At 43.9% G+C, this 26,420-nt stretch overlaps 1 protein-coding gene across 2 annotated transcripts in view; it reads left to right on the top strand.

Annotated features, from left to right (window-relative positions):
* Cdkl5 (cyclin dependent kinase like 5) overlaps positions 1-23,126 on the top strand; it is a 217,009-nt gene extending 193,883 nt beyond the window's left edge. Inside the window, exons 20-21 of one of the 2 annotated variants that reach the window (XM_050164371.1) lie at positions 4,599-4,701; positions 22,765-23,126. In XM_050164371.1, the coding sequence (XP_050020328.1) occupies positions 4,599-4,701; positions 22,765-22,915 (254 nt within the window). In that variant the 3' untranslated portion in view covers positions 22,916-23,126. Of the gene's footprint in view, positions 1-4,598; positions 6,001-22,764 lie in introns of those variants that run through there. The other variant, XM_050164372.1, reaches the window with a different exon arrangement.
* Positions 23,127-26,420: the final 3,294 nt, after the last annotated feature.

The raw sequence follows: 26,420 nt of genomic DNA on the forward strand, positions 1-26,420 counted from the left end.
ATTTGTAACATTTATTTATAATTAATATTGTACTGTTGTAATCATACCTTTTATGTTATAATGTAAAGTTATTTTGAGCTGTTTGGAACATTGTGAAGCACTGGGACAGCTACAGTAGTTTCTATAAAAACTAAACAGTAACATTTATATATTGCATCAGGAGTATTTTATTCTATATATAAATATATATGGTAAATAACTGTCTGTTTTATAAATATATTCATTTAAAGAAAGTATCATTATGACACTATCTGCCATATTTTTATACATTTGTGATATGAAGTGAGCATTATACTTATAATAAAGGGAGTTGAATTGTGGCTACATGTGACTGTAACAGAATGAGCTTTGCTCAACTTTTTGGCCCCAGCAGTAGCCTCTAGACATGATCCTTGGTAGCAGACGAATGCGGCATCTCTCTGTAGACCCACAGGAGAAGAACGTTGGATAAGCCAGCAAGGATCCCAGCAGGCTTCACTTCTGTGCTTAGACTCTCATTTGTGTCCAGGGACATTAACTTGCACACGAGAGGATAGGCAGAAGTCGTGCTCATGGGTCTTTGCGGAGAATGCGCTCTTCCACTTAGCATTAGTGTTAGAGTGTAGACCAAAGATTTGTCAGTGAACATTCCTTGTTGTGAGGTTGTAAGAGGCAGCTGTCTGCGGATCGGATCTTGCAAACCAGCTCTATGCTCCTGAATGCTGTCCGCCCTCCTGGAGATTGTTGCCTCCAGGTGGGATATGAGCTCTGTGTATGGCATTTCTTCTTCTAAATGCTTTGTTGTTGTTGTTGTTGTTGCTCTTCTAATATATTTAAAAGGCTCCTGAAGCAATTCCAGATGTAGAGAAAATTACTACATTCTTTTTTTTCCTTCCTGGGACTGTTTATAACAAGGTCATCATGTAACCTGTATATACATACACCCCATCCATCAGAACAGGACTTAGCCTTCCCTCATTTGATCTCTTTCAACTCCCGAGTTAGTATAAAGTATCATCAAGGCCTGGGGCCAGCGTTATACCCACCTGTCTCTGGACCATCTTTGACAGAAATCAACACCTCAACACCATCATCTACCAATAGTCATAGAGTTTTGAAAGTAGTCTCTTAGCAATAAGACTTTTAGAGATCACTCCCATCCTTCAAAGAGGTAACTTTTCAGTATTTACTACTTGTTCCAGAATTCTGAGAGTGTCAGTCCCCAAATAAAGTCAGCTGTCACTGAAATATGCTGAGTTACTGTTAACCCTTCCCTGAGATTTTGAGAATCATAGCACTAATGATTATGACAATTATAAAGGTCTTAGATTCTTTGAAACTTAAATTGTGTGCATATTTCATATTTATATAAATACTATAATGTGTATTGATTATATAAAGAGGTCATTTTAAGGTGCTTCTACTTAATTTTGATAAGTATAATAGGCACTAAAATGAAACTCAACTGGGTACTATCATAGAAACAATTTGATTCAATTTGCATGCTCTTTGGTTCTTTTCCTATCTCGTTTCTGTTGCCAGTTCAGTACTGTCTGGGTAGCTCTGTGGCTTTTCCCAGGCAACTCTTTGGTTATCCAAGTGAGGCAGACCTTCAGCAGTTTTTGCCTGGATATAGTAACACTAAAAAGGTGTATATTTAACTCTTCTTTTTCATACTAAATCCCTAGTACCTTGTACACCCCCCCCCCTTGCTCCTGCAAAACAGAAACTACATTTTGTTTCCTCTGGAAAGACTTCTCACTGTGCTATGTGCTTAGGAACGGTGAGGTCCCATTGCCATGCTGTGGCATTAATGGCTCGTCATCACCAAGGGGCTGGTTTCCCATGTTGGCATCTTTACTAACACTGGGATCTCAGATGTTTGTAGAACATTTATATTCATGATGGTTCTTCAAAGAAGGGCTAGAATAATTGCCTTCTACCTAAAGCAAATTAATCCTAACTGATGAAGTCAATACTTACTTTTCCTACATTCCCAGATTTGAGCCAGAAAATGGCTACGTTTTCAGCTAGTGTTTCTGAGCTAATAACTCTTTTATCCTCTTCTTAGCTCGTGTCTGTTCTGACTTTTCCTTGACCCTCAAGAAGCTGTAAGTGAATCTACAATCCCATTCATTCTCTTCCTGCTCCCAGATGGGGGCGGTAACATTTCCTCTAGGATCTAATAGGCCCTCTCTTAGCTTTTAACTGTCACCTCCCCCTCTGGTAGGTCGTTCATTGACCTCAAAAAGATACCATTTGTGGCAGGAAGGAGTTGACTGAAAGTCACAACCCCCCACATTTTCTTTAGAAGGGGGAATTGATGACATCCATGTTCTCTTCTCTGCCCTGACATCCTAAAGGACACAAAGGTTGAACTGGAGGCTTATGGAGTACTTTGTGGTGGGAAATTACTGCTGATCTCCTTTTGAAAAGAACCTTGGCTCCACTGGTTTTCTCTCCCTTCTCTATCACCCTCTTTTTCTTCTCTGAAGCTCTAAGTAAGCTTTAACTGATCTTTGTTTGGTCTTGACCGAAGTTTAGGACTCTCCAGAGCCCCAGACCAGAAGGGAGTGCCCCATGCCAAGAGGCTCAAGTGAGCTGCCTTTCCAGCAGCCCTTCTCAGCCAAGGGCATTTTTGTTCTCCAGGGCACAATTGACAATGTCTGGAGGCATTTGGTTGTCTTGGGCTGCTACCAACATCTAGTGAGTAGAGGCCTAGGACATTGCTAGACATCCTCGAGGGTGTTCCAGCCCTTAACTAGTGCCAATGTTTAGAAGTCCTGCCTGAGACCACTCCAGGCCAACCACTCTGCAGAACTTGCCTCTGGCCCTGGGTTTTCCAGGCTACTTAACTGCAGGAGTGAACTCCTCAGCATTGTACTCTCTTTAAGAATCCTCTACCACTGTTCTCAAATCCTTGCAATCCTATTGTTTGTTTCCATTGTCTTGGACCTGCTAAAAGGTGCATACTTTGGGAGGAAACCAGAGTTACTTTATATACGTTTGAGAACTTAAATTCTAGGTTAGCAGCCTTAGGAAATCTTTCTTAGCCATGAGGCTTATATTTAGAAACAAGCAACAGCCTGGCAGATTGGCATGATTTTTACCAACTGCTCAAAGGCATCATGGCTTTCAGCTGTGTCTGCCGAAAGAAAATGTCTTTGTTATTTATTCAAGTCATGTAATAGATCCTTACAAATATTAGCATATGGCAGACTGATTAGAAGCAAAACTCTTTATTGGTGGTTGTGATGTGGCTATTCTAGAAGTATTGTGCTGTATGCTTTGGTTAAATCTGTTTTTAAAACATGCTTTTAAGACTCACCATATGCAGTTGTATAATTTAATTCTAAGCAGACCTATGCTGGTCAGTCTCTAGTCATGCTGTGTATTATAAAAGTATGTTGTGGTTGTAGACTTAGCCAGTTTAGCATGTTCCTAATCAGAAAATTAGTGGACTCCACTAGGAAATGCTATCCCATTTGCCCTTCCCAGTACCTCTTAGTTGATATCATAGTATCCTCACTTAAACTAGTCTTTAGAGTAAATAAGGAAAAAAGCCATTTATTTTCTTCTAGCCATGTATTGAGAATAACTCATATGTGTATCATTTTTTCAAAGGCCAGAGGATTACTTTTCCAGTGTGTAGAAGGCTTTGTCCATTCTGTTCACCTAGGTCTTGGTGGTGACAGAACTTTTGGCAAGGACAACAAATAACTCATTAGAAGTCACTGCTGGGACTCAGCAAAACTGTGTCTCTTTTACGCTCAGAAACCTATGTTCTGAGAGCCATTGCTTTTGCATCTAGAAGTTCATTACCTACCGCATTAGAGTGGGCTACTGAACTCCCCTCTATGGGTAAGAAGATCCATAGATGCCTGTTTCTGTGAACTGTGGCAGTGATATGGTTAACTAATCCAAGTCAGAAAGCAGTAGGGTATTTCCTTGCCTTCTTCAGTTCATCACTAATAAAAGTTCATTGCAGTTCAGTTATGGTTTGAGAAATAACAGTTCTGATTTCTTTAAAAGGGACTGCAGAAAAGACAGTACAGATGTCACTAATCCCTGGGACCAGAGTCTTAGGAGAAGGTCCCTACCACATTATAAAAGGGCAGATTACCAGAAAATAAAAATCAAACAAACGAAAAATCCAAACTTGTAAGTGGTTGTGGTTTCCCCTTTTGCTTCTTGAACAGCTGAAATCTAGACTATCTTGAGGTCTGGTTCAACTGATTAAAAAAAAATCTTGGAAACCATGAATGAGGAGCCATGCAAGAAAATGAAGCCCCTTATCTGTTTGTATACACCTGAAGGGAAAAGCCAGGTGGCTAGGAAACTCTGGGCCTATTGCCCATGCAATTTTTTTTAATTGAATGTACTATACAAGATGGTAGACTTTGTGCAAACCAGTTGCTTACATATATCATCGTTGCCCACAGTGCTTCGTTAATTCATCAGCATTTGGTCTGGTCCCTACTCCACCTTTCTCCTCTCTGGGCATGACCCACCTTTCTTTCTATTTATTGTAGGCTGTTAAATATGATCTTGACCTGCCTTGTATTTTCATTGACTGTTCACTCCCACATTTAAGGAAGAGTTGTCTCTTGTTTTGCCAGAAAAAAATAAAATTGTCCTAGTCTGTAAGCTGGATTTGTGGGGCCAGCAGAACCGGCAGAGTGGAACCACTTTCATGTCGAAGGCCCTTCGTTTCTCACAAGGGTAAGCTCTCTCCACCCCCTTCGATCCTCGGTCCAATTGATCCTCCTTGGGAATCTGAAATCAGTCTCCGTGTTGTATGCAGATTAGAAGTTGCCTTGTTTGCTGCTCTTCCCAGGCAGAGTATCAGGGAGAAAGAGGCCTTATCTGTCCCTCCTCCGTGTCCCCTCCTGTTTGGCAGACCCGCTGAGAATCCCTCAGGATTTCCGTTCCCAGAAGGCTGCTGTGAGTCATTTCAGGCATAGACAAGCTGGTCCTAGTGCTGTGCTTCAGGGCTCATCCGAAGAAACCCAGGAATCGAAATGCTAGATGCCTTGACTTTTGTCCCTGTTTGGGGATTAAAGTGTTTCTTGCCAGAATCATCAAAAGCTCTGGTTTAAATTCAGTGGAGTTTCATGAGAAAGACGATGCTTTTCCTTCTGGAGAATGTGTATTCTCCATACTGGCTTCGAGTTTCCAAGAGTGGAAAGTAAAGCTCGCAGAAAATCCATGTTCCCTAGGGGTGATCAGTGGGTTCTAGTCACCGGTCTCTCTCCCTCTCCTTGTTTACTCTGGTCAGTGATGGGGTGGCCTCGGGGAGGAGCGGCCATGTGGCCATAGGAAGAAGTCAATTCTTACTGTAAACTTGCATTGATGAACAGAGACAATTAAGCCAAACAAAATAGTTAACCCAGAGTTCAATCTCCAAGAATTGCTTTGTGCCATTCTGAATTCAGGTAGTTATTCTGTATATACTTAGACAATTATCAGAACTTCTTCAATCTTTACTAAGTTTGAAGGGGGTAATCTGGGAAGGCACAGGACAGGGTGACATTGAAACCCCTGTTCATTCTTAAAAACAAAAATAGGGATAAGCCAGAGGGATATGCCATCCGATGTGTGGTAGATAATCAGTGGACATTCTTAATTGCACAGACTTTATAAACCATTATATAAAGTGTATTCCATACTTTTTACTGTGGCAAGGGTGTGATGTGGTTGTTAATCTTTTTAATTTTTGAATCCAAACTGAATTTAAAGTGTTGAATACTTAAAATTCCTCACAAGCTAATTACGAAGCATTTGTAAAGTGTTTCTATAACTCTTTGTATCATGTGTTGGTACATCTTATCAAGTTTTTTCTGGCATGTATTCCATTCTAAACTTCTGTAAAATTTCTATTGTTGCTGTACAATATTCTACAAATATCTACTCCGTGGTAAGCTTCATTAACAGCATGAAATGGTTAATTTTTACTGAGCACAATGTATTTTTGAATGGATCTTCCCACATGTCTTTAATAAAATGCAGATTTTGCACTGACTCACGTGACTGCCAGGCTTTCCCAATCTTGAGCACTGTGGTCCTTCTTGCCTTTGAACACTCGAGCAGCTCCATTTTAATCCTTTCTTTGTAAGCAAGAATGTGTTCGAATTCAAATGAGGCGAATGGGCCTTTGAAGTTGTAATCAGTTTAAAGGAGAGAAATTAATGTAAAGCAAAGCAAAGCAAATCCTGTTACTTAATGGGGTTTTTTTCCTATTTATAAAGTTCTTTTCCCCTGATGGCATTGTGAAAACGTTGGTTTCTTTCACACTTGAGTGTTGTCGTCTGTGTCATTTGGTGCTCACTTGGTAATCTGAGGATGAAGAGAGATGCTAACCGGGCATGGTTAGCGCTGCAAAGGAAAAATGGTCCGCTCTGAAAGATTGCTTCTGGTTGTAGAGCAGGAGTTAGCTAGCACTCTTTCAGAGAGGCCAAATAGTAAATGGGCTCTATGGGCCATAAAAGCTTTGGTGCTCCACAGAACCCTGCGCATACAGCACAAAAACAGCTAGATAATATGCACAGGCAGAGTTGACTGATGCCTGGTTTGGGCCAACTGGGTGTACTCTCCTGAGCCAAAGGGAAACAGTATAAATACAGGCACAGTAGCCGCACCCCTTCAGTTTATAGTCCAGTTGGAGGCATAACTATATACTGCTCTGTAGGGAGACAGAAACGTCAAACTCATCGTACTTTATTTCTCACTTCTTCTCCAATTTTATAAATCTTTCCTTAAAATGAGGTAAGAGTTGAAACTCAGAACTTCTCATTCTATGTGTCTGTCTGCCAATGAGTATAAACATGGATGTGCCACAGCAAGCATGTGGCGGTCAGAGGACCCTGTTTCCTAAGAAATGAAGACAGAGTCGTCAAGTGTATGGGGGTTTTGTTTGTTTGTTTGTTTTGTTTCCTCTTGGAAAGATCCTGTGTAGCTCAGGCTAGCTTCCAACTTAGAATTATCTGAGAACTGTTTTGCCTTCACCTCCTGTGTTTATAGCATGAGCCACTGTGCCCAGTATACTTTTTTTTTCCACTTTCTTTCCTGTTTTTTTATTTTTTTTTATTTTTTTTGTCCGTTTGTTTGTATTGTTTTGTTTTGAGTTTGGTTTGGTTTGGTTTGGTTTTTTGAGACAGGGTTTCTCAGGGTAACAGTCTTGGCTGTAGACCTGGTTGACCTTGAACTCAACAGACCTGCCTCTGCCACCTGCCTCTGCCAGGTAGGATTAAAGGCGTGCACCACCAACTGGCCAATTTTTTTTCTAAACACTTACATCAATTCACGTGCCATCTTCTATTACATCTCCCAGCTGGTAGTGACTGATCTGATTTAAGAATGAAGCAGTTCTTCAGTGAAACAACTTCTTGGAAATCTAGGATGATAAAGTAGTTAAATAGACAGATAGCCTTAGTGGATTGATCACTGAGCTTCCCTGTGCCTCAGTTTCTTTACCTTTAAATGGAAACACTGCTAGGATCTATAACCTAGGGTTGTTATAAACATCTAATGAGATGCTGCCAAACATTTAACAGAATTTTGGTAAATGTTGGCTAGCATCATATCATACTGTGTATTTGTGCCTCAGTTGATAGCTCCCCAGAAGCTGGGAAAAGAGGCTCGAGAGATGGCTTACTAGTTATGAGCCCTTGCTGCTGCTCCTCCAGAGGGCCCGAGTTCAGTTCAGTTCCTAATACCCACATGGGTGGCCCACAGCTACCTGTAACTCCAGATCCAGAAGATCCCATGTCATCTTCTGGCTTCTGTGGATGTGTGCACGCACGTATGCACACACATTCTGTCTGTCTGTCTGTCTCTCTCTCTCTCTCTCTCTCTCTCTCTCTCTCTCTCTCTCTCTCCAATCAATCATCAAACTGGGAAGAAATTTCACTGACTGTGGAAAGCTGGCTGTAGAGAGCCGCTCTGGCTAGTACATTAGGTGTGTGTATTCTGTTTGCTCTTCATGTAGGGCTGTTGGCCTCACTGGGGAAGCAAAAGTGCTTATGGGGTGTTCTTCAGCTGTCCTCTAATGCTGCACTTCATGTGGTCAGAGAGGTGCACATCTGTCAGCAGTCATTACTTATGGGATGTAATCTACTTGGCTCTGAGACCAAATTTATAGCAGTTTCTCTACTTGGAAAAAGTTTGCTTTATCCATATAACCTCCCACAGCAGCAGGATCACTTTCAATTTTTTTTCTTAATAGCATTATTTAATGCTTCATGATTAATTAAAAGTATGCAAATATTGAGTGTTTTGCTACTTTGTTTTGTTTTGTTTGAATTTGCAGGCTACAGATGGAACTTAGTGGCAAAGCATTAACCTAGCATGTATTAGACCCTGGGTTAGGGCCTCAAAAGCATAAAATATTCTTCCACACATAACCCAAAGTCTAGTATTAAAAATAAACAAAATGCGCTGATAGGAATGAATTTGTTCCATTATATAATTTTATTGAATTACCCCCTGAAAGAAATGATATTGCAAGTATACTGTTTTTTTTGTCGACTAGTAAGATTGTCAGGCTTCAGGTTTCCTTCAGTAATAGTTTAGTTTTTAATACATCCTGTCACAAATGTAATGAAGTAAATAATCTGTGTGCTGTTGAAAGCAAATTACCCACAGACCTAGTGTCCCCATTGTCTATTAAATTCTGAGACTGTAAGCATTTTCCATTGCGAAACCCCTGGCTGGCGTCAGATATATTTATTTAGAAATTTAAGGAACCCAGAAGAGCCAAGACAATCTTGAAAAGACCAGAATTGGAAGATTCACATGTCCTAATTTCATAACTTCCTACAGTAATGAAGACTATGAAGGACTAGAATTATGAGGCCAGAAGAAACCCTCATATTCTGGGCCAGTTGGTTTTGGCAAGGGTACAAAGACTATTCATTTGGGGGAAGGGCTTCCACAGAAGGTACCAGGACAACTGCATATTGACATGCAAAGAATGAAATTAGACTCTTGCTTTAAAACTCTTTTTTGAAAGAATTTTCAAACTGTTTGAAGAAAACAGAGGAGTGAACCTTCTTGACCCTAGACTTGGGAGTAGTTTCTCAGATAATACATCAAAAGACGCAGCGGGAAAGTTGGACTTCCTAGAAATCTGGACCTTGCCATGCTTCAAAGGACTTCACCAAGGGAGTTTGAAAACATGAAAAGCCAGATGTGATGACCCAGAACTTGAGAGGCAGAGGCAGCAGGATCTCTGAGTTCTAGGCCAGCCTGGTCTACAGAGTGAGTTCCAGGTTAGCCAGAGCTACATAGTGAGACCTTGTCTCAAACAACAACAACAAAAATTTGCATAAGAGGATTATATGTAGAATATACAAAGAACTCTTAATGAATTGATGAATTGAAATTTTAAAATGGGGAAAGGGTTTGAATAGATGGTTCTCCAAAGATATGCAAATTGCCCCTTGAAAAGATGCTCAACACCATTGGTTATTAGGGAAATGCAAATCAAAATCACCATGGAATGCCACTACACACATCATTCTACAATGGATCTAAAGGAAGACAAGAAGCGTTACTGAAGATGTGGAGAGATTGGAACCCTTTATACATTGCTAGTGGGACCAGAAAATGGTGCAGCCACCTGGGCAAGTAAGTTTTCATAAGGATAAGCATGAAGTCACCAAGTGACCCAACAAATCTAAATGTGTGGTGTGTATGCTCAAGATAAAGCATGTCTATGCAAAAATTTGCACATCAGTGTTCATATAGCAGCATTATGTGTAACAGTCCCAAAGTGGAAAGCACCCAAAGAATGGGTAGATACTAATTGAATATTCCTACATGGAATGATAGTAACAAAAAGGGAAGAAGTACTTCTCCAACACATGGACTTTAGAAACACAATGATAAGGAGAAGAAACCAGCCAAGAACTACTATATATCCTAGGATTCCATGTATGTGGGAAAATGTCCAGAAATAGATAAATCTACAGGTAAAATGGATTACAAGTAGCCCAGGATTGGGGTGGCTCATGGCTCATGGGAGAATTCCCCCAGGGGTGATAAGAATAGGCTAAAGTTACTTGTGGTAATGATTGCACAGGTCTGAACATACTGTTGTCGAATTATACACCGCAAGTGGATAAGGGTTATTTGTGTATGAACTTAATAAAACTCTTACAAAACAAATTTATGATCTGAACTGTTACTTGATGGGTCTTTATCCACGCCTCACACAGCCTTTTGTTTATTTTTTCCCTCATCAGAACTCAAGTTATTTTCTCTGACAATTACTCAATGTGGTTAAAAAAAAAGTAATTAAGTTTTCCAAATAAGAGTCAGCTTTCAGGAATTTCATCCAAAATGGATTTGTATATGCAGTAATTCTAGGAATGTCATTGAGCAGTGTCACCTCCCCTACACACACACACACACACACACACACACACACACACACCTGTGGAACTCTAAAACGCTAGGTAGGAAATTGGAAGCTTTGAAAAAGTTCTTCCATTCACTAAGAAGATTGTGGTATCCAAGGTCATTTGATTGATTGGTTGGTTGGTTGGTTGATTGATTGATTTTTGAGAGACAGCCTCACTATTTTGCTTTGGCTGACCTGGAGCTTGCTCTGTAGACCTAGCCTTGAACTCAGAGAGATCCACCTGTCCGCGTCTCCCAAGTGCTGGGATTAAAGATGTACACCACCAAGTCCGGCCATCCTAGGTCATTTTAGTGTGAGTCCATTCAGTTCTTTTAATATCTGGAAATGGAAAGTTATCCCAGAGAAAAAAATTGCTAACCAAGGCTACACTGTGTGTGGTGGGGGAGGGGCCAGGCCCTTGTCTTTGGAGGGCTCCATCCTCTGGATTGTCAGCTTCTCCCCACATGCCTCTCCCAGGGAAAGGCCTCAAACACAGCATGAGCTCCAGGTGGCAAATGGGACCAAGAGCAGTAGTCATTCTCTCAGGTTCTAAAGCTCCCTGCTAGATGAGCTTCTCCAACCAGAGAACCATGAGCCAAGCCCATTCCTACCAGAAGAGGTTTCAGATGCCATGTCAAAGCAAGCACGTCTGAGTGGGCAAGGCCGAGGTCAGAGGGGAGAAGCATCTCACAGAGAAGCAATAGACTCTCCCTGCTCATAGGTTGACGTATGTGCACATATGGGACAGAGGTCCACATCTGGTCTCTTCATCAATCGCTCTTCACTTTCTGACACTGGGTTTCTCAGTAAACCTGGAGCTTACTGATTAGGCTAGACTGACCAGCCAGCAAGCTCTAGGAATCCTCCTGTCTCTACCTGACTCATAGTCCTAGAATTTACAGGTATGACTTTCCATGCCTGGCTTGTTTTTTCTTGAGACAGGGTCTCACTGTGTAGCTATGACTGGCTTGGAACTGCTATGTAAACCAGGCTGGCCTTGAACTCACAGAGATCTGCTTGCTTCTGCCTCTCAAATTCTGGGATTAAAGGCATGTCTACCGTACCTGCCTAGTTTTTCACATGGATTCTAGGAATGTATGGTCAAGTCCTTATGCTTGTACAGCAAGCACTTTAGTGACTGAGCCATCCCCACACAGTCCTCCGACAGGAGCTCTGACCCCTTTCCACAAAGCATGCTCTCCTCCTAGGAGCCAGAGCTATGTCTTACCTCAGCTGCGCTTCAAAGTGTGTTCTTTTTCTGGAAAACTGTAGCCATAGATAAAAGAGATGTGATGTAGTCTAGTCATTTGGGCTTTCTCTGTGTAAGGGAACCCTCACTACCCACACACGCAGCCTTCTCCTTGCATTCATTTCCTGGTAACCACAGATGGACAGCTGGCTGAATGGGTTCTAGAATAGAGCTAATTATAAAAGGAAAGGCCTTAATTCCCTCGGGCCTATAGCTAAATACCCAAACCCCTTCCAGGCAAAAACAGTTCCAGGAGTGGGGAGCCTTGACTAGTTGGTTGGTTGGTGAGTTGGTGGGTTGGTTGTTTGGTTTGTTGGTTGGTTGGGTGGGTGGGTGAGTGGGTTGGTTGGTGTGTTGGTTGCTGTTTACAGCCTCTGGGCCCCATGCTGCAGGCTCCCCACTGCTTTATTCATGCCTGCCTGCTTGTCTCCAGTCCACTTTAGTTGGGATTTAATGAAAGTTTTAAGGGCAATCCTTCAGCATTCTTGTGAGGCTTTGCAAAATCGTATGCTCCTGTTCTGAATGTGGTAAGAGCCAAAAAGAATTTTCAAATTATTAGAGCTGCTTTGTGTTCCTCTGGGTCTGCACCTTTGACAGTTCACTTAGACAAAAAGAAAAAGAGAGAAGGAGCGAGCGAGAGCAGCAAATTACCCCTGCTATTTAGGTTTATGTAAGAAAGTGGTTTGAGGGATATTTTCTTTGTTCTTATTTTCTTTGGCCGAGTTCAGGAAATGCTCATTTTTTTTCTTCCATTGAAACTCAAAACTATATCTTTTTAAAAGTGAAATATTCTCTACCCAAACCTACATTTTAAAGTACTTAGAAGATACAGGCCTATTCATCACAGTGACATGGCAGGTGCCCCCCATCCCCCCACCAAGCTCTCCCCACTGTGGCAGGACTGAGCTGAAATGAATGGGCATCAGGCACACTTGCTGGCACACTCAAGCAGCTCCATCCGGATGGCAATTCGGACATGCCAGCCCAGAGGGATCAGTCGGATGAAGCGGGAAATGATGGGGGGCCTCAGTAAATTCTGGACTGTAGAACTCCGGTCTGAATTTCCATAGAAGACCTAAACAGAGGGAGGAGGAAATCTGGTCATATAATATCCACATACAAATTGTGTGTCTGTGTGTGTGGGTGTGTGCGTGTGTGGGTGTGCGTGCGTGCATGCATATGTGCCACCGTATGTGTGTAGAAGTCAGAACACCACTTTCGGAAAGTCCAGTCAATTCTCTCCTGATATGTGGGTTCTAAGTCTTGAACTCAGGTTGCCATGCTTGGTGGCAAGTACCTTTATCTGCTCAGCCATCTCACTGGCCCTAGCCTCATTTTGGACAAAAGAGAATCTTAGAACATGGCTTAACTACAGAAAACTTGCAGCACCCCATAAAAATCTGGCTGGCTGATTGCAAACAGCTACATGCTCTGGGGACATTGCACTATCCAAAATGGTAGCCAATAGTCATGTGTGCCCAGTTAAATTTATATGAAGTGAAAGTACATGGAAATTTAGTTTCTCGCCTGTGTGTGTATGCCACACGCGGTAGGATTCCAAGGCCTTGTATGTGCCAAATAAGCACTTTCCCACAGTACCACATGCCCAGCCCACATAGCTACATTTAAAGTGGTCAGCAGCTGCACATGACCCGTAGTCAGCATGGCAGCCAGTACAGATATGAGTATTTTTGTCATTACAGAGTCCGATTGGATGGTAGCTAGAATATGCATCTTGTCTCTTCACAAATTTTCCATTTTAATCCTTTGCCCTTTGACAAAAAAAAAAAATTGAAAGGGTTCATCCCACACAAGAGAGGTGTTCACGTGTTCCGAAGATATCCAGGGTGCACTGCAACTGCCTCTGAAGTTGGAAGGCAAAGCTTAAATGTGTGTTTCTACTGTGTTCCAAGTGACAAGTGCCTTTCAGACTTGGAAGACTATTTTTTACAAACAGACTAAAGTAGAGGGAAAATTCTGGAAAGGAGAAGGTGGTGTTGACATAGAGATAAAAGGTTTGCTTAATGTTTTTCAGGAAGCAACATAAAATGTTGTAGGTGCTTGACGCTATTTCTGAATTCTTCATACTCTTTCTAGGGTCACGGTGTTCTGCTCCATGACATAAAAGCATCTCATTTCCTCCTGTAACTGTCTCTTTAAAATATTTAACTGCTGCACTTAGCTTTATCTAGCCACAAAATAGGCGGCCCTCATTTGCGGTGATCTTGCCTTTCTTCCTAGCAAGAAGGCCTGAGCTGCCTTCTCTTTAAGCTGTTTGTCCTTCAGCATCTTTAAGAGTCAGGAGAAAGTGAAGGGGGTGTTGATGGGATATGGCCTGAGACTTCTTGAATGGAGGTGGAGTGCCTCCTTCAGAGCATCACCAAGGCCTTCCCAAGTCCAAGGCTTACAAAAGAATTCTAATGTCAACTGGTAAGGCCAGAGAATGAAATTAGGAGGTGCTGGGGGTGTGGCCCAATTGGTAGTGTGCTTGACTAACAAGCACAAAATGCTAGGGTCTGATCCCCAGCACCACATAAACTGTCCATGGTTACACAGCTACAATCCCAACCCTCAGGAGGTGGGTAGGAGCAGGAGGAGCAGAAGTCCAAGGTTATCCTCAGCCATATGCAAATTAGAAACCAGCTTGGGACGCCTGAAACCTTGTAGTGTGCGATGCCTGAAACCTTGTAGTCTCAAAAAAAAAAAGCATCAAGATGGTTTTTCCCACTGTGTCAGACTCCTCTGAACTTCAACCTGTGTTTGTCTTACTGTGCAGACTGCCACCATGGACTATAAGGCCTTCTGATTATCAGTCACACATATCTACATAATCCAATTAAACGTCAAAAATAGTCTGAGGAGACCTGGAAGCGGGCAGCACACGCCTGTAATCCCAGCATTCAGGAGAGTGAGGCGAGAGGATCAGGACCAGCCTGGGCTGCACATTGAGAGGGCAGGAGAGAGGTCGGAAATAGCCTGAAGAATTCCTTACTGTTGGGCCAAAAAAAACGGGGGGGGGGGGGGGGGGCATTTCCCTTTCCAAATAACTAATGAGGTTTTTTTTTTTTTTTTTATTGCAAAGACAGCCAGGTGCTTAATGTGGTTAGTTCATAGTGAAGATCTAGAACTCAGCCTGCAAGGATTAATAGATTAAGTGTGTCTGTACTGACACCATCTTTTAAATAGCCGTTTAGGCAATTAATATTAGTTCATCTTAATATTAGCAATTGGTAATATTTTCAAACTTGTTTTTAGCATTGCTTTTACTGTTATGTGTATTCACGCATGCCTGTGTGTGGCTATGTGCCAAGGGCGTGCAGATGTCCTTGGAAGCCAGAAGCACCTGATCCCCTGGAACTGGAGTCACAGAACATTATGATCCCGGTGTTGGGAGCTGGACTCTGCTTCTCTGCAAGAGTAACATGTGTTCTTAACTACTGAGCCATCTCTCGAGCCTCAAAGTAGCTAACTTGCTAGGCTTCCTTTGCAGCTGTCAGTCTCAGTCAGTAGTAAGAAGAGGCCATAACTATGCAAATGAGTGCTAGCAAGTTAAGTCAGGCCCATGAAACCCCACGGCCAATGACCCAGTGAGTTTGGAACAGTCCAGATAGCCAGGACGGTGTTTTTGAGTGATTACAAGCTGTTACTGAGAACTAGAAAACCACCTCTTTGGCACGAAAGTACAGCATTCATTTAGAAACTGCTAGTAGCCCGGCGTACCTCTGGGAAAGAGAGCAGATCATACAGTGGAGATGGAACGCAAATGACCCAACATGCAGAGGGGTCAGTGTTAGGACACACACATGGACAGCAGGCTGGGGCAAGTCTCAAGGGATGTGAGCTGGAGGTGACTTGGAGTGAGTCCCACTTACCCGATTGTTTCCGGTCTGGTCCTTATAGTAAATCCAGTTCAGGCGTTCATCCGTCCTGTATTGTACACTGTACTTTGTCATCCACTCATCTATGTCACAGCGTCCCTGGGTAAGGATACCCGAAATCACCTTGATCTCCTTCAAATCTATCTGGAGCCACTGGCTACTGTCCTGATACTTGGAAAGCCAAGCACACCTGCCAGGAACACACCAAATTACCAGGAGCCATCCTCTATAAATCTCTACAAAAAGCCAACAGGTGACAGATTTTTGAGGGACTCCTAGCACCAAGGGGCATCATCCCAACTCGGGGATCCTCGGGGTCTTTCCATAGGAAAGACTTCCCTGGCATCTTTAGCTGATGAGGTCTTCCTTTCTTTCCCCATTTTCCCAGCAGGGTTCATCCCTTGAGCTGAATGGGTGTGCAGGGCTGCACTTCTAGTCTGTCTCCCCCTTGTCACTGTGTGTCACCAATGCCAAGGAACTCACCAATGCCACCATTGTACTTGCAGACCTTGGCACAACAAGGCACTCAGCTGGGGTTTGTTGAATAAGTGCTTTATGTGCCATCCGTTTGTGAGACAGACCTAAGTTTTCAAAGCACATCTTTTTATTTTTTTATCTTTTTTTTAAGTATGACTCTACCTGGGCTATGTGCCCTACTTACCCGAAGCCTTGGCTGTTGAGCCGGGCCTTGTTTGCTGTCCATGAGGAGTACCAGCCAACATACTGCTCCGGGCTGGAGCAGGTGATCTGATCTGGTGTGACCTCTCCTGACTCGAAACCCAGGGGTTTGTGATAGGGGCATTCTGAGGAGGCAAAAAATAACACACACTCAAACCCCCACAACTCTAACCAGAGTGGCAGTGTGTGTATATGTGGAGTTCCAGCTTCTCTGGGCCGCCCTGAGAAAGTTTTGAGATTCCCATCTCAAAACTCAAACGCAGGAATGAACCCCTTATCCCTGAACTCCGACAGGAAATGGCTTTAAAGAACAAAGCAGGAACACTGGCACTTTGCAAGTGGAGGACATTTCGTGTCTCAGCATGATACTAGATGCAGCGAGCTGGACCTCCTCCTATTAAGTGCGTGCATGGGATGGCGGTGAACTAAAGTAAATTGTTTGCCATAGAGACATTCACTCAACATCCATAAAAGCGGGTTCTATGGCAACCCCGTGGGGGGTGTGTGAGAAATGCATTGCCTCCCTCATCCGTTTAGAGACCTAAATGCCAAGAGGTGCTCAGCAAAATAGCATACTGAAATGCCAGGCGGCCAGCTTTAGTTCCCTCATTATCACAGGTTGAACTGTGCTGCATATGAGCATTAGGGTCTCTAATTGTTTTTGAGCAACTGATGAAGCCAATTCTAGGCGGAAAACAATGGTGAGCAACAGAAATGGCAATTACATACTGAGACTGACTTCCTGCTTGGGAATTGTCATTTTCTCCATGTCTGAAGAAACATAAAGGACGATTATGACTAGGCAACAGCTGAAGGGGACTACTTCCGTTCAGATGGGGACAGCCAAAGTGGTCCTTAGGGGCTAGTTGCCTGCTGCTCCCTTCCCTTTGTAAGTCCTCACATTAAAACCAGCCTTGGGTTACCTTGCCAATTGACAGTGGAGCATCTCCCTTTTGTTTTGACAAAAACAAAGCAGTTTTATTAAGGGGCAGCGATATCACTTGCTTTATTTATTTATAAGTTAAATAAATAAATGAAACACATACACAATTTTAAAGCCTTTCCCAGAGTTTCTCAGGGTTGGAAGTGACTCCGTGGTGTAACGTCTGATAGAGGACATACAAGAGAACGTCTGTAAGAGTTATCTAGTCCAGTCTTCTCTGTGTTCCCTCTTTGTTCAAGAGAATGTCTGTAAGAGTTATCTAGTCCAGTCTTCTCTGTGTTCCCTCTTTGTTCCTGCCGTCTAGACAGCAGGCAGTCTGATAACTGAGATAACTGCAGGTCACGTGCACTCTGCAGGGACCTTCAGGATCCTTAGCCTGCTATCCTTAGGTAACTCTCTAACCCCTAGTCCTTTTCCTGCACGTCTGTACAAAAGTAATTCCATAAGCCACTTAGGTAGGCAACCTCTTACTTGAATCCTAATCCAGCTCCTCACTGAGATGCTATAGAAAACAAAAGATAACCTTATATACATCGATTCACCTCCATTCGCTTCGTTTCCTACCTGAGAACAATACATTCCAAATAAGGCAAAGGAAATTATGTTCTCCATTTGTAAATATAAGTTCAAGCAAAACATGTGTATATGCTGTGGCGTCATCACCTGGAACATTAACTAATAGGGGATGTTTGAATCTTCTTTGTAGACACCTTCCCAAATTCAGTAAAAAACAGCCTGGGGCTGTAGACCAGTGGTAGTGTTTTTGTAGCGCACACAAAGCCCAACACACACACACACACACACACACACACACACACACACACACACACCACCTTCAGAAATGGCCATGCCCTGCCCCGAGGCGCCATAGACAGAATAGCCACAGTCTTCAGGCTAGGACGGCTCAGCTTCTTTTCTACCTGTCTGTACATCTCAGCGGGGCCGGGACCAAGGGGACAGCATTTGTAGTTTATCAAGTGCTCAAGGCCTTGGAGTCTATTAGAATCACGCCAGCTTTCAGGAGAGAGGATCGGTGCTTTATGAGCCACTCAATCACACCTGGTGTGGCCAAATCATTAGGGGAGCTTGTTAGGAATTCAGTGGCTGGGACTCCACTCCCGGAGAGGAGTATTTTTAACAAGCATACTTTGAGAGTGCATTTTAAAAGCTTTGGCCTGCCAGAGAAGGATTGAGAGAGCCAAACACCCAGCCCTCAACATCCCTCCAACCTGCAAGACAGAGTCTTGCAGAAGGTTGGAAAAGATCCCAGTGGCAGAAAACAGGGTTTTAATGGGCCTTCACCTGTCACTTAACCCGTTTGGTTTGGTTTGGGAGGACAAGGTCTCATGTAGCCCAGGCTGGCCTCAAACTCACTAAGAACACTTGCTATAGAGTTAAGTCTGGCCTTGATTTCTCTGTGTTCACCTCCCAGGTGCTGAGATTATAGGTGTACGCCCACCTGTCTCCTCAGGTTCTTTAATGTCTCAGATTTTTTTTCCTTTGTTTACCATGAAGGCACTTTACCAAATTAACTACATTTCTAGCCTCACTCTGTCCGATTCTAACTGAATATCTCTAAGTCAATTCTGCTTCCAACATCTAATGACCAAATTCCTTTGCTTTCTGACCCTTTCTCTTCAGGGTCATGGGCCAGAAGGGAAGGAAACTTGGTCCCACTTTCCAGTCCCTGTTCGTGGCCGTTTGCTCTTTCCATTCCCTTTCATGGACTCTGATGCTTTGTTTTCTGCATCACCCACGTGACAGGAGTAAGCTAAAGACCCGCAGTAGCAGCGGCTGTCTTAACTCCCTCTGAGCCTATTTCCTCACCTTGTGAATGGGCGCCATAGGAATAGTGCCTCGAGCCACGTGGAACAAGATAAAGTGAAATCATGTTTGGCACCTGTAGACTCTGAGTACAGCGCCTAGCTGAAAAGGAGCAGGCTGTAACACTGGTTGGTGGTGTTGGGTAAACTCATGAAGCTCAATGGATTCTTTCTCGGTTTTGCATGTTTTTCTTTGGACTTACCATGGCAGAAATCCAGCCCCCCTGTGCTTGTCTGTCGTCCCCTCCACCTACCCAACTGTCAGCATCTTTCAGCATGAGGGACTTGAATGATGAGGCGACAGCCACAGCTTAAGGCAAAAGGAACCTTGTGGAGGCCTGAGTTCACTGGAGACACGATTCCACCGAGGAAGGGGACCAAGAATGAGTTAGCCCTCTGGACACCCTCAGGAAACCATCTGGGGACTCTAAGGAAGTGTGGCCTAGAGAGAGGTTCCACCATAAGCAGCCATATACTTCCTGGAGAGCCCAGACCTCACCCCCAGGCAATTCTTGCAAGCTTCAAAGGGCTGATCCCTGTCTAACCCACAAAGAACATTTACCTTCCCAAGTTTCTGCCAGTGATTTTCTTGTAAGCAGCTACTGCACTATCGAGTGTGTGTGTGTGTGTGTATGCACATGCGCATGTGTTGTATGCATGTGTGCCACAAGTGCACATGCTCATGTGGAGAGCAGAAGAGGATGTTGGGTGAATTCCTTTATCACCCTCTGCCTTAAGACAGGGTCTCTCCCAGCAATACCACTCTTGGGAATATACCCAAGAGATGCCCTATCATACAACAAAAGTATATGCTCAACTATGTTCATAGCAGCATTGTTTGTAATAGCCAGAACCTGGAAACAACCGAGATGCCCTTCAATGGAAGAATGGATGAAGAAAGTATGGAATATATACATATTAGAGTACTACTCAGCAGTAAAAAACAATGACTTCTTGAATTTTGCATACAAATGGACAGAAATAGAAAACACTATCCTGAGTGAGGTAAGCCAGACCCAAAAAGAGGAACATGGGATGTACTCACTCATATTTGGTTTCTAGCCATAAATAAAGGACATTGAGCCTATAATTCGTGATCCTAGAGAAGCTAAATAAGAAAGTGAACCCAAAGAAAAACCTATAGGTATCCTCCTGAATATTAACCTTCATCAGGCGATGAAAGGAGACAGAGACAGAGACCCACATTGGAGCACCCGACTGAAATCTCAAGGTCCAAATCAGGAGCAGAAGGAGAGAGAGCACAAGCAAGGAACTCAGGACCGCGAGGGGGGCACCCACACACTGAGACAATGGCGATGTTCTATCGGGAACTCACCAAGGCCAGACGGACTGGGTCTGAAAAAACATGGGATAAAACCGGACTCGCTGAACATAGCAGACAATGAGGACTACTGAGAACTCAAGCACAATGGCAATGGGTGTTTGATCCTACTGCACGTACTGGCTTTGGGGGAGCCTAGGCAGTTTGAATGCTCACCTTACTAGACCTGGATGGAGGAGGGTGGTCCTTGGACTTCCCACAGGGCAGGGAACCCTGATTGCTCTTTGGGCTGACAAGGGAGGGGGACTTGATTGGGGGAGAGGGAGGGAAATGGGAGGCAGTGGCAGAGAGGAGGCAGAAATCTTTTAAATAAATAAAGTAAAAAAAAATAAAAAAATAAAAACCATCTTTAAATCAGAAAAAAAAAAAAAAGACAGACAGGGTCTCTTCCCACATTGGAGCACTGGACTGATCTCCCAAAGTCCAGTTGAATAGTGGGGAAATGAGAATATGAACAAAGAAGTCAAGACCATGATGGGGACACCCACTGAAACAGCTTACATGAGCTAATGGAAGCTCTCCAACACTCACCAGACTGGGAAGGAACCAGCATAGGACCAAACTAGTCCCTCTGAATGTGGGTGACAGTTGTATGGCTGGGGCAGACTGCGGGGGTCACTGGCAGTGGCATCAGGTTTTATCCCTACAGCTTGTACTGGCTTTTTTGGAATCCATTCTCTTTGGATGGATACCTTGCCCATACCTTGCCTAGTAGGGAGGGCCCTGGACCTTCCCCAAAGAAATGTACCTACCCTCTCTGAGGAGTGGATGGAGGGTTGGAGTGGAGGAGAAAGTGCAGGGAATGGGAGGAGAGGAGGGAGTGGGAACAGGGATTGGTATGTATAATGAAAAAAAAAGATTGTTTTTTTTTTTTAAAAAAAAAAAAAAGACAAGAGTCTCTTACTGAACTGAAGCTCAGTGTTTGTTCTTGACTGGCTAGCTACCAAGCTCCCATAATCCACCTGTCTCCATTCACCAATGCTGAGGTCACATACCCTGAAATGCCTAGTTTTTGTGTTCTTGGTTTTGGTTGTTTGGTTGTGTTTGGTTTTGATCAGGTTTCACCTAGTAGTGCTGGCTAGCCTGGAACTCACTATGTATACAATGCTGGCCTCAAGTTCATAAACCTGCCTGCTTCTACCTCCTAGGTGCTGGAATTAAAAGTGTGTGCCTCCACATCTTGTGATGCCTAGTTTTTGTTGTCGGTGGTGGTGGGGTTTTATGTTTGTTTTGTTTTGTTTTGTTTTCAAGACAGGGTTTCTCTGCCTAGCTTTGGCATCTGTTCTGGAACTCACTCTGTAGACCAGGCTGGCCTCGAACTCACAGAGATCCACCTGCTTCTGCCTCCCGAGTGCTGAGATTAAAGGCGTGCAACACAGTTTTTAATGAGGGTGTTGGGAATTGAACCTCGGGTCCTCAAGCTTGCACAGAAAGAATTCTTCCTACTGGTCCATCTCAAGTCACCTGGCAGCCCTTATGACATGTTTCCCGTAGTCATTTTACTCTTAAAGGAAAACCTTGCACCTTTTATGGCGCAAGTGACCCTTGATGTGTAAGGATACATGTGGAATGGGTTGCTAAGGTACCTAACAGGGTAGCTTGCTTTATTCCGTCTGTATTTTGTGGCTCTGTATGAGGCCCAGTCTTGTTTATAAAGAATATTCAGGGCTAAAGTCAGAGTATGGATGTTGCTCAGTGGTAGTTCTTTTCAACACGTACAAAGTCTTGGTGTATAGTTCACCAAGTACTTTGTGGCGTGAGGCTCTAGGATTAATCCCAAACACCACAACAAAGAACAAAGTTAACCTAAAGAAACCCAAAGAAAACTAATCCAGGTGGAACCTGCTTACAACTGTAGTTCTCAGGACAATCAAAGAGTTGAAGGTCCTCCTTGACGACAGCAGATCCTGTCTTTTAAAAGGGAGGACAGGGAAGCTCAGGAACATTTCTGATAAGAAATTCCTGAGACGATGAATGTTACTCCGTGTTTGTGTGTGTTAGAATTGAAAATACAAAATGATAATACAACATAGAATAATAAAACAGAAAAATATTTATAAAAGATTATATGCATTTGCATAGCATATAAATCTGGAGCAAAAGTAAATTACTGAGGAACCACTGGGTTATCTTTGTTTTTATTTTTGTTTTCTGTAGTGCTGAGGATTGAACCTAAGATTTCACGCATGTTAAGCAAGTGCTCTACCACTCAACTATATCCCCAGCCTGAACCCCTGGATTGTTTAGGCTTTCTCATGCCACGCCCTGTTATACCCCATCCTTGAGAGGCCAGGCCGATCTTAGCTCAGCTGGGGAAAAGGCAGAATTGGTACTTGCAACAGTTTTAGCTGCAGCTAAAGGTCCCTGGTCTTCTAGTCTGTGGGTGGAGCCTCTAGGCTTTAACCTAAGTAGCCCTGTGCACTCTCTGGGCAGCTCTGAGTGACAGCACCCATACTTCTGTGCTTTCTAGGATCTTCCCTCCTGAGGTAGGCCCTGATGGAAGCACTCAGCATCAAGATCCAGACAGACGAAGTGGTATTCTTGGCATTCCACGAGAGACTGAAAGAAACCGTGACCAACGAGTGACTCCTGGAAGCTTGAGGCTAGTCCTGCTGCCTTGAATCTTTTCCTTCACAGAACAGCCAGTTAACACACTGACGTGGCTTTTGTTCTTTCTTCCTGAAGGTATCCATGGTGTTAGAAAAAAAATGCTACAAAGAGAACACTTATGCCAAGATAGAGTATCAGGTTAGAACCTCAAGTTCATGGCAACTCCATAAGGGACCAAATAGCCAAAGCAGGACCTTCTCAGCTCCTCAGGTGGTTGACTTAATAAAGGCAATCCCCATAAACAATCCCTATTCAATTTCTTTTCTGTTTTTCTTCTGTATTTTCAATATATTTACTTATTTGGGGAGGGGTTGAAGGGAGTGTACCAGCACACACACATGGAAATCTGGGTATATCTGGAGGTCAGAGGACAACTTGAAGCAGTCTCCCTCTCCCGCCATTGTGTGAGTCCGGTCAGCAGGCACCCATGCCACGGGCCCTCTTCATTTATTTTCGACATAGTTTCTTATGTAATCCAGGCTGGCTTCAAACTCCCTCTGTAGCACTGAGTACGGTCTTGAAATAATGGTCCTGCTGCTTCTACCTCGAGGGTGCTGGGATTTGTGAGCCCCAAAGGTCAAAGCCAGGGTTCTGTATGTGCTAGACAGGCCTCCTGCCAATAGAGCTGCATCCCCAGCCCCCTGTCTACTTCCTAAGAAGCTTCTTTGGAATGAAATCCCAGTAGATCTCATGTTCCTACAGGAAACGTTTTGGCTAACAAAGGTTGGGCTCACAATGGCGAGGCCAGACACAATAAGAAAGGACGAGTGCCTACGGCAGCATGGATGGTGATCGAGCCGACCAGATAGGAGAAGGAAGGGACAAGGCTCCGAGGAAAACAACAGACCTAATCTTGGCAGGCTCCACCTGGCTTCCAACAACGCCCCTTCCTCCTCAACAAGCAACAAGGCAGCTACTCCCTTTATCCGTGGTTCCACCTTCATACATATTCCTGCCTCTAAGTGTAGCAGGTTGAATTGTGGAGAAAGACTGCTTCTAATAAAGCTTCCATCTTTGGCAACTTAGAAGTCTAGGCACTAGAGACAGCCCTTTGTCACCTCAGGAGACTGTGGAGGGTGGACTCACTTCCTGCTTTGCTTCCTCCCCCTCTAAAACCCTTGTGCTTGCTAGAAGAAACAGTGACCACCTGCATCCTTTACCTGTGCACCGGTATGGTTCTTCCCCTTCAGGCATCAGAATGGAGAGTGCCCTGCAGGATTAGTCCAGGGGTCTCAAACTGTGCCTCTCAAACCCTTTGGGGGATCAGACAATCCTTTCACATATCAGATATTTACATTATGATTCATAGCAGTAACTAAATCATAGTTATGAAGTAGCAACAAAATTGTCTTATGGTTCGGGGACACCACAACTTGAGGAGCTGTATTAAAGGGTCACAGCATTATTAGGAAGGTTAAGAAGCACTGGATTAGAGGGTCTTCCATTGAGAGGAGGCATATCTCCCCATCCACAGCAGAAAAAAAAAATCATTTCCACTAAATGGTAACTCTCACCATGGCGGAGCCAAAGCCTTTGTTCCTGACTTCCTATCAGTGCCCAGCACACAGTAGGTGTGCAGCTAAAGTCATTGAACAGATTTATACATCCATTACTAGAGAAGATCCTTTAAGATTGGGCAGATCACACCAGCATTTAACAGCTTCATGAGTCCCCACCAAACATAGTGAGACAACATTCCTAAGGAAAAACCCCACTTCACTGAACAGCCTTCCTGTCCCCCAGCTCCCCATCCTGACCTCACAGTTCTCTGAAGAGACTAAGTTTCTGATGAGGAAAGGAGACTGAAGGGCACTGTCATAACCGGGAGAGGGATGGCCAGACCAGTTTCATGCACAATTGGCCCTGGGCCATGGAAAAAATTAAGCTTTACAAATATTTGCAGAGACAGTGCAAGCCTCTGCAAGTCTGCTCTGATTTCTCAGTGCGAACTCCAAGGACGTAACAAAACAAAAGAACCAATGTCTAATAAAGGCTGCTGTTGGCCAAGTTCAATACAATGACGCCTTGTCCTATCCGTTCCTCCTAACAGCCCCACAGAGCAGAGTCACCAAACTGTAACCTCTAAACCAAGTTCGACTCATCACCCATTTGTTCTGTTAGTGACAGTGTCTCACTGTATAGCCCAGGCTGGTCTCAAACTCATGATCCTCCTGCCTCTGCCTCCCAAGTGTTGGGAATCACAGGCTTGTATCACCATACCTGGGCTCACCAGTGCCTGCTTTATTATAAAATGTTACTGAGACACAGCCATGCTTATGCGTTCATACAATGTCTGTGGCTACTTCCAAACCCACAATGGCAGTAGTTAGTGTTGGCCAGGACCATACCATTTTGTAGAACTCCTCCATTTTGGCTGAACTCTGACAATCCAAGAAACAATAATGATTTGGTTTCTAGAACTGAAGCAACTTGTTTTTCCAGATTCTTGCCCTCCCTACCCTCAAAGTTGATTTGGAGACAGCCTGACTCCAAGTATATACTATGGACTACTCATCAATCACAGGACATAGAACCCACTCCTTCCTCTGATATCCATAAGAAGGGGACTCTCCTCCCCCCCTCAGTTATTTTCAGATTGCGTTGACAGTTGGGTCTCATCTGACCATCTCAGTCAAGCAGAGAGGGAAGGAGCAGTGGCCAGTGTGAGATGTGATTCCCACAAGTAGGCATGGGAGAAAACACAAGCAGAGGAACTGGGCGTTGGAAGGAGGAATGGTAGGGTGTTGAGCCACTCACCTGGAATACAGTCTAAAGAGGCAGCTCCAGCCGACCACAGAGCATTGGCTCCTCCCTGGCAATCACATTTGCATGCTTTGTGGTACCAGGGGTCCTCGCCCTCATCCTGCAAGCAGCCAGAGTGATACAAGTCATAGAAGTCACAGTCAAAGACAACTGGCCAGTGTACCACAAGAAGCTTGCTTGCAAAGGTCAAACTCACTCCTTACAGCGTGTGCCTCTGAACGCACACGGTGGCCACTTTTCTTTGATTTCATGTTACTTTTTTCGCTTGGGTTGTTCTCGCTGCTGCTGCTGTTTTTTAGACAAGGTCTCTCTCACGTATCCCAGGCTGACTTTAAACTCACTACATAGCAGAGGATGACCTTTAACACCCCCCCCCCATCCTCCTGTAAGTGCTGGGTTTATAGATGGATGCTACCTTGCCCAGTTTATATGGTGCTTAGGATCAAATCAAGAGCTTCTTCATGCAGGCTAAGCAAACATTCTTCCAATGAAGGTACCCCAGCTCTATATTCCATTTTTACACAATGTGCATGTGCACATGTTCGGGTGCATGTGTGCTTGGATACTCGTGTGGTGGCTAGAGAACAGCTGGGTGCCTTTCTCGGGAATTCCAGCTGCTTCCTTTGAGGCAGGGTCTCTTATCTGCCTGGGGCTCACCAATTAGGCTAGACTGGTTGGCCAGCATGCCCAGGGATTCTCCTATCTCCACTTCCCCAGCACTGGGATTACAAGCTCCTGCCAACATGCCCAGAA

Source organism: Alexandromys fortis, unplaced genomic scaffold (assembly GCF_014885135.2).
Source record: "Alexandromys fortis isolate MF-2015 unplaced genomic scaffold, M_Fortis_MF-2015_v1.1 scaffold_147, whole genome shotgun sequence".
NCBI classification, from domain to species: Eukaryota; Metazoa; Chordata; class Mammalia; order Rodentia; family Cricetidae; genus Alexandromys; species Alexandromys fortis.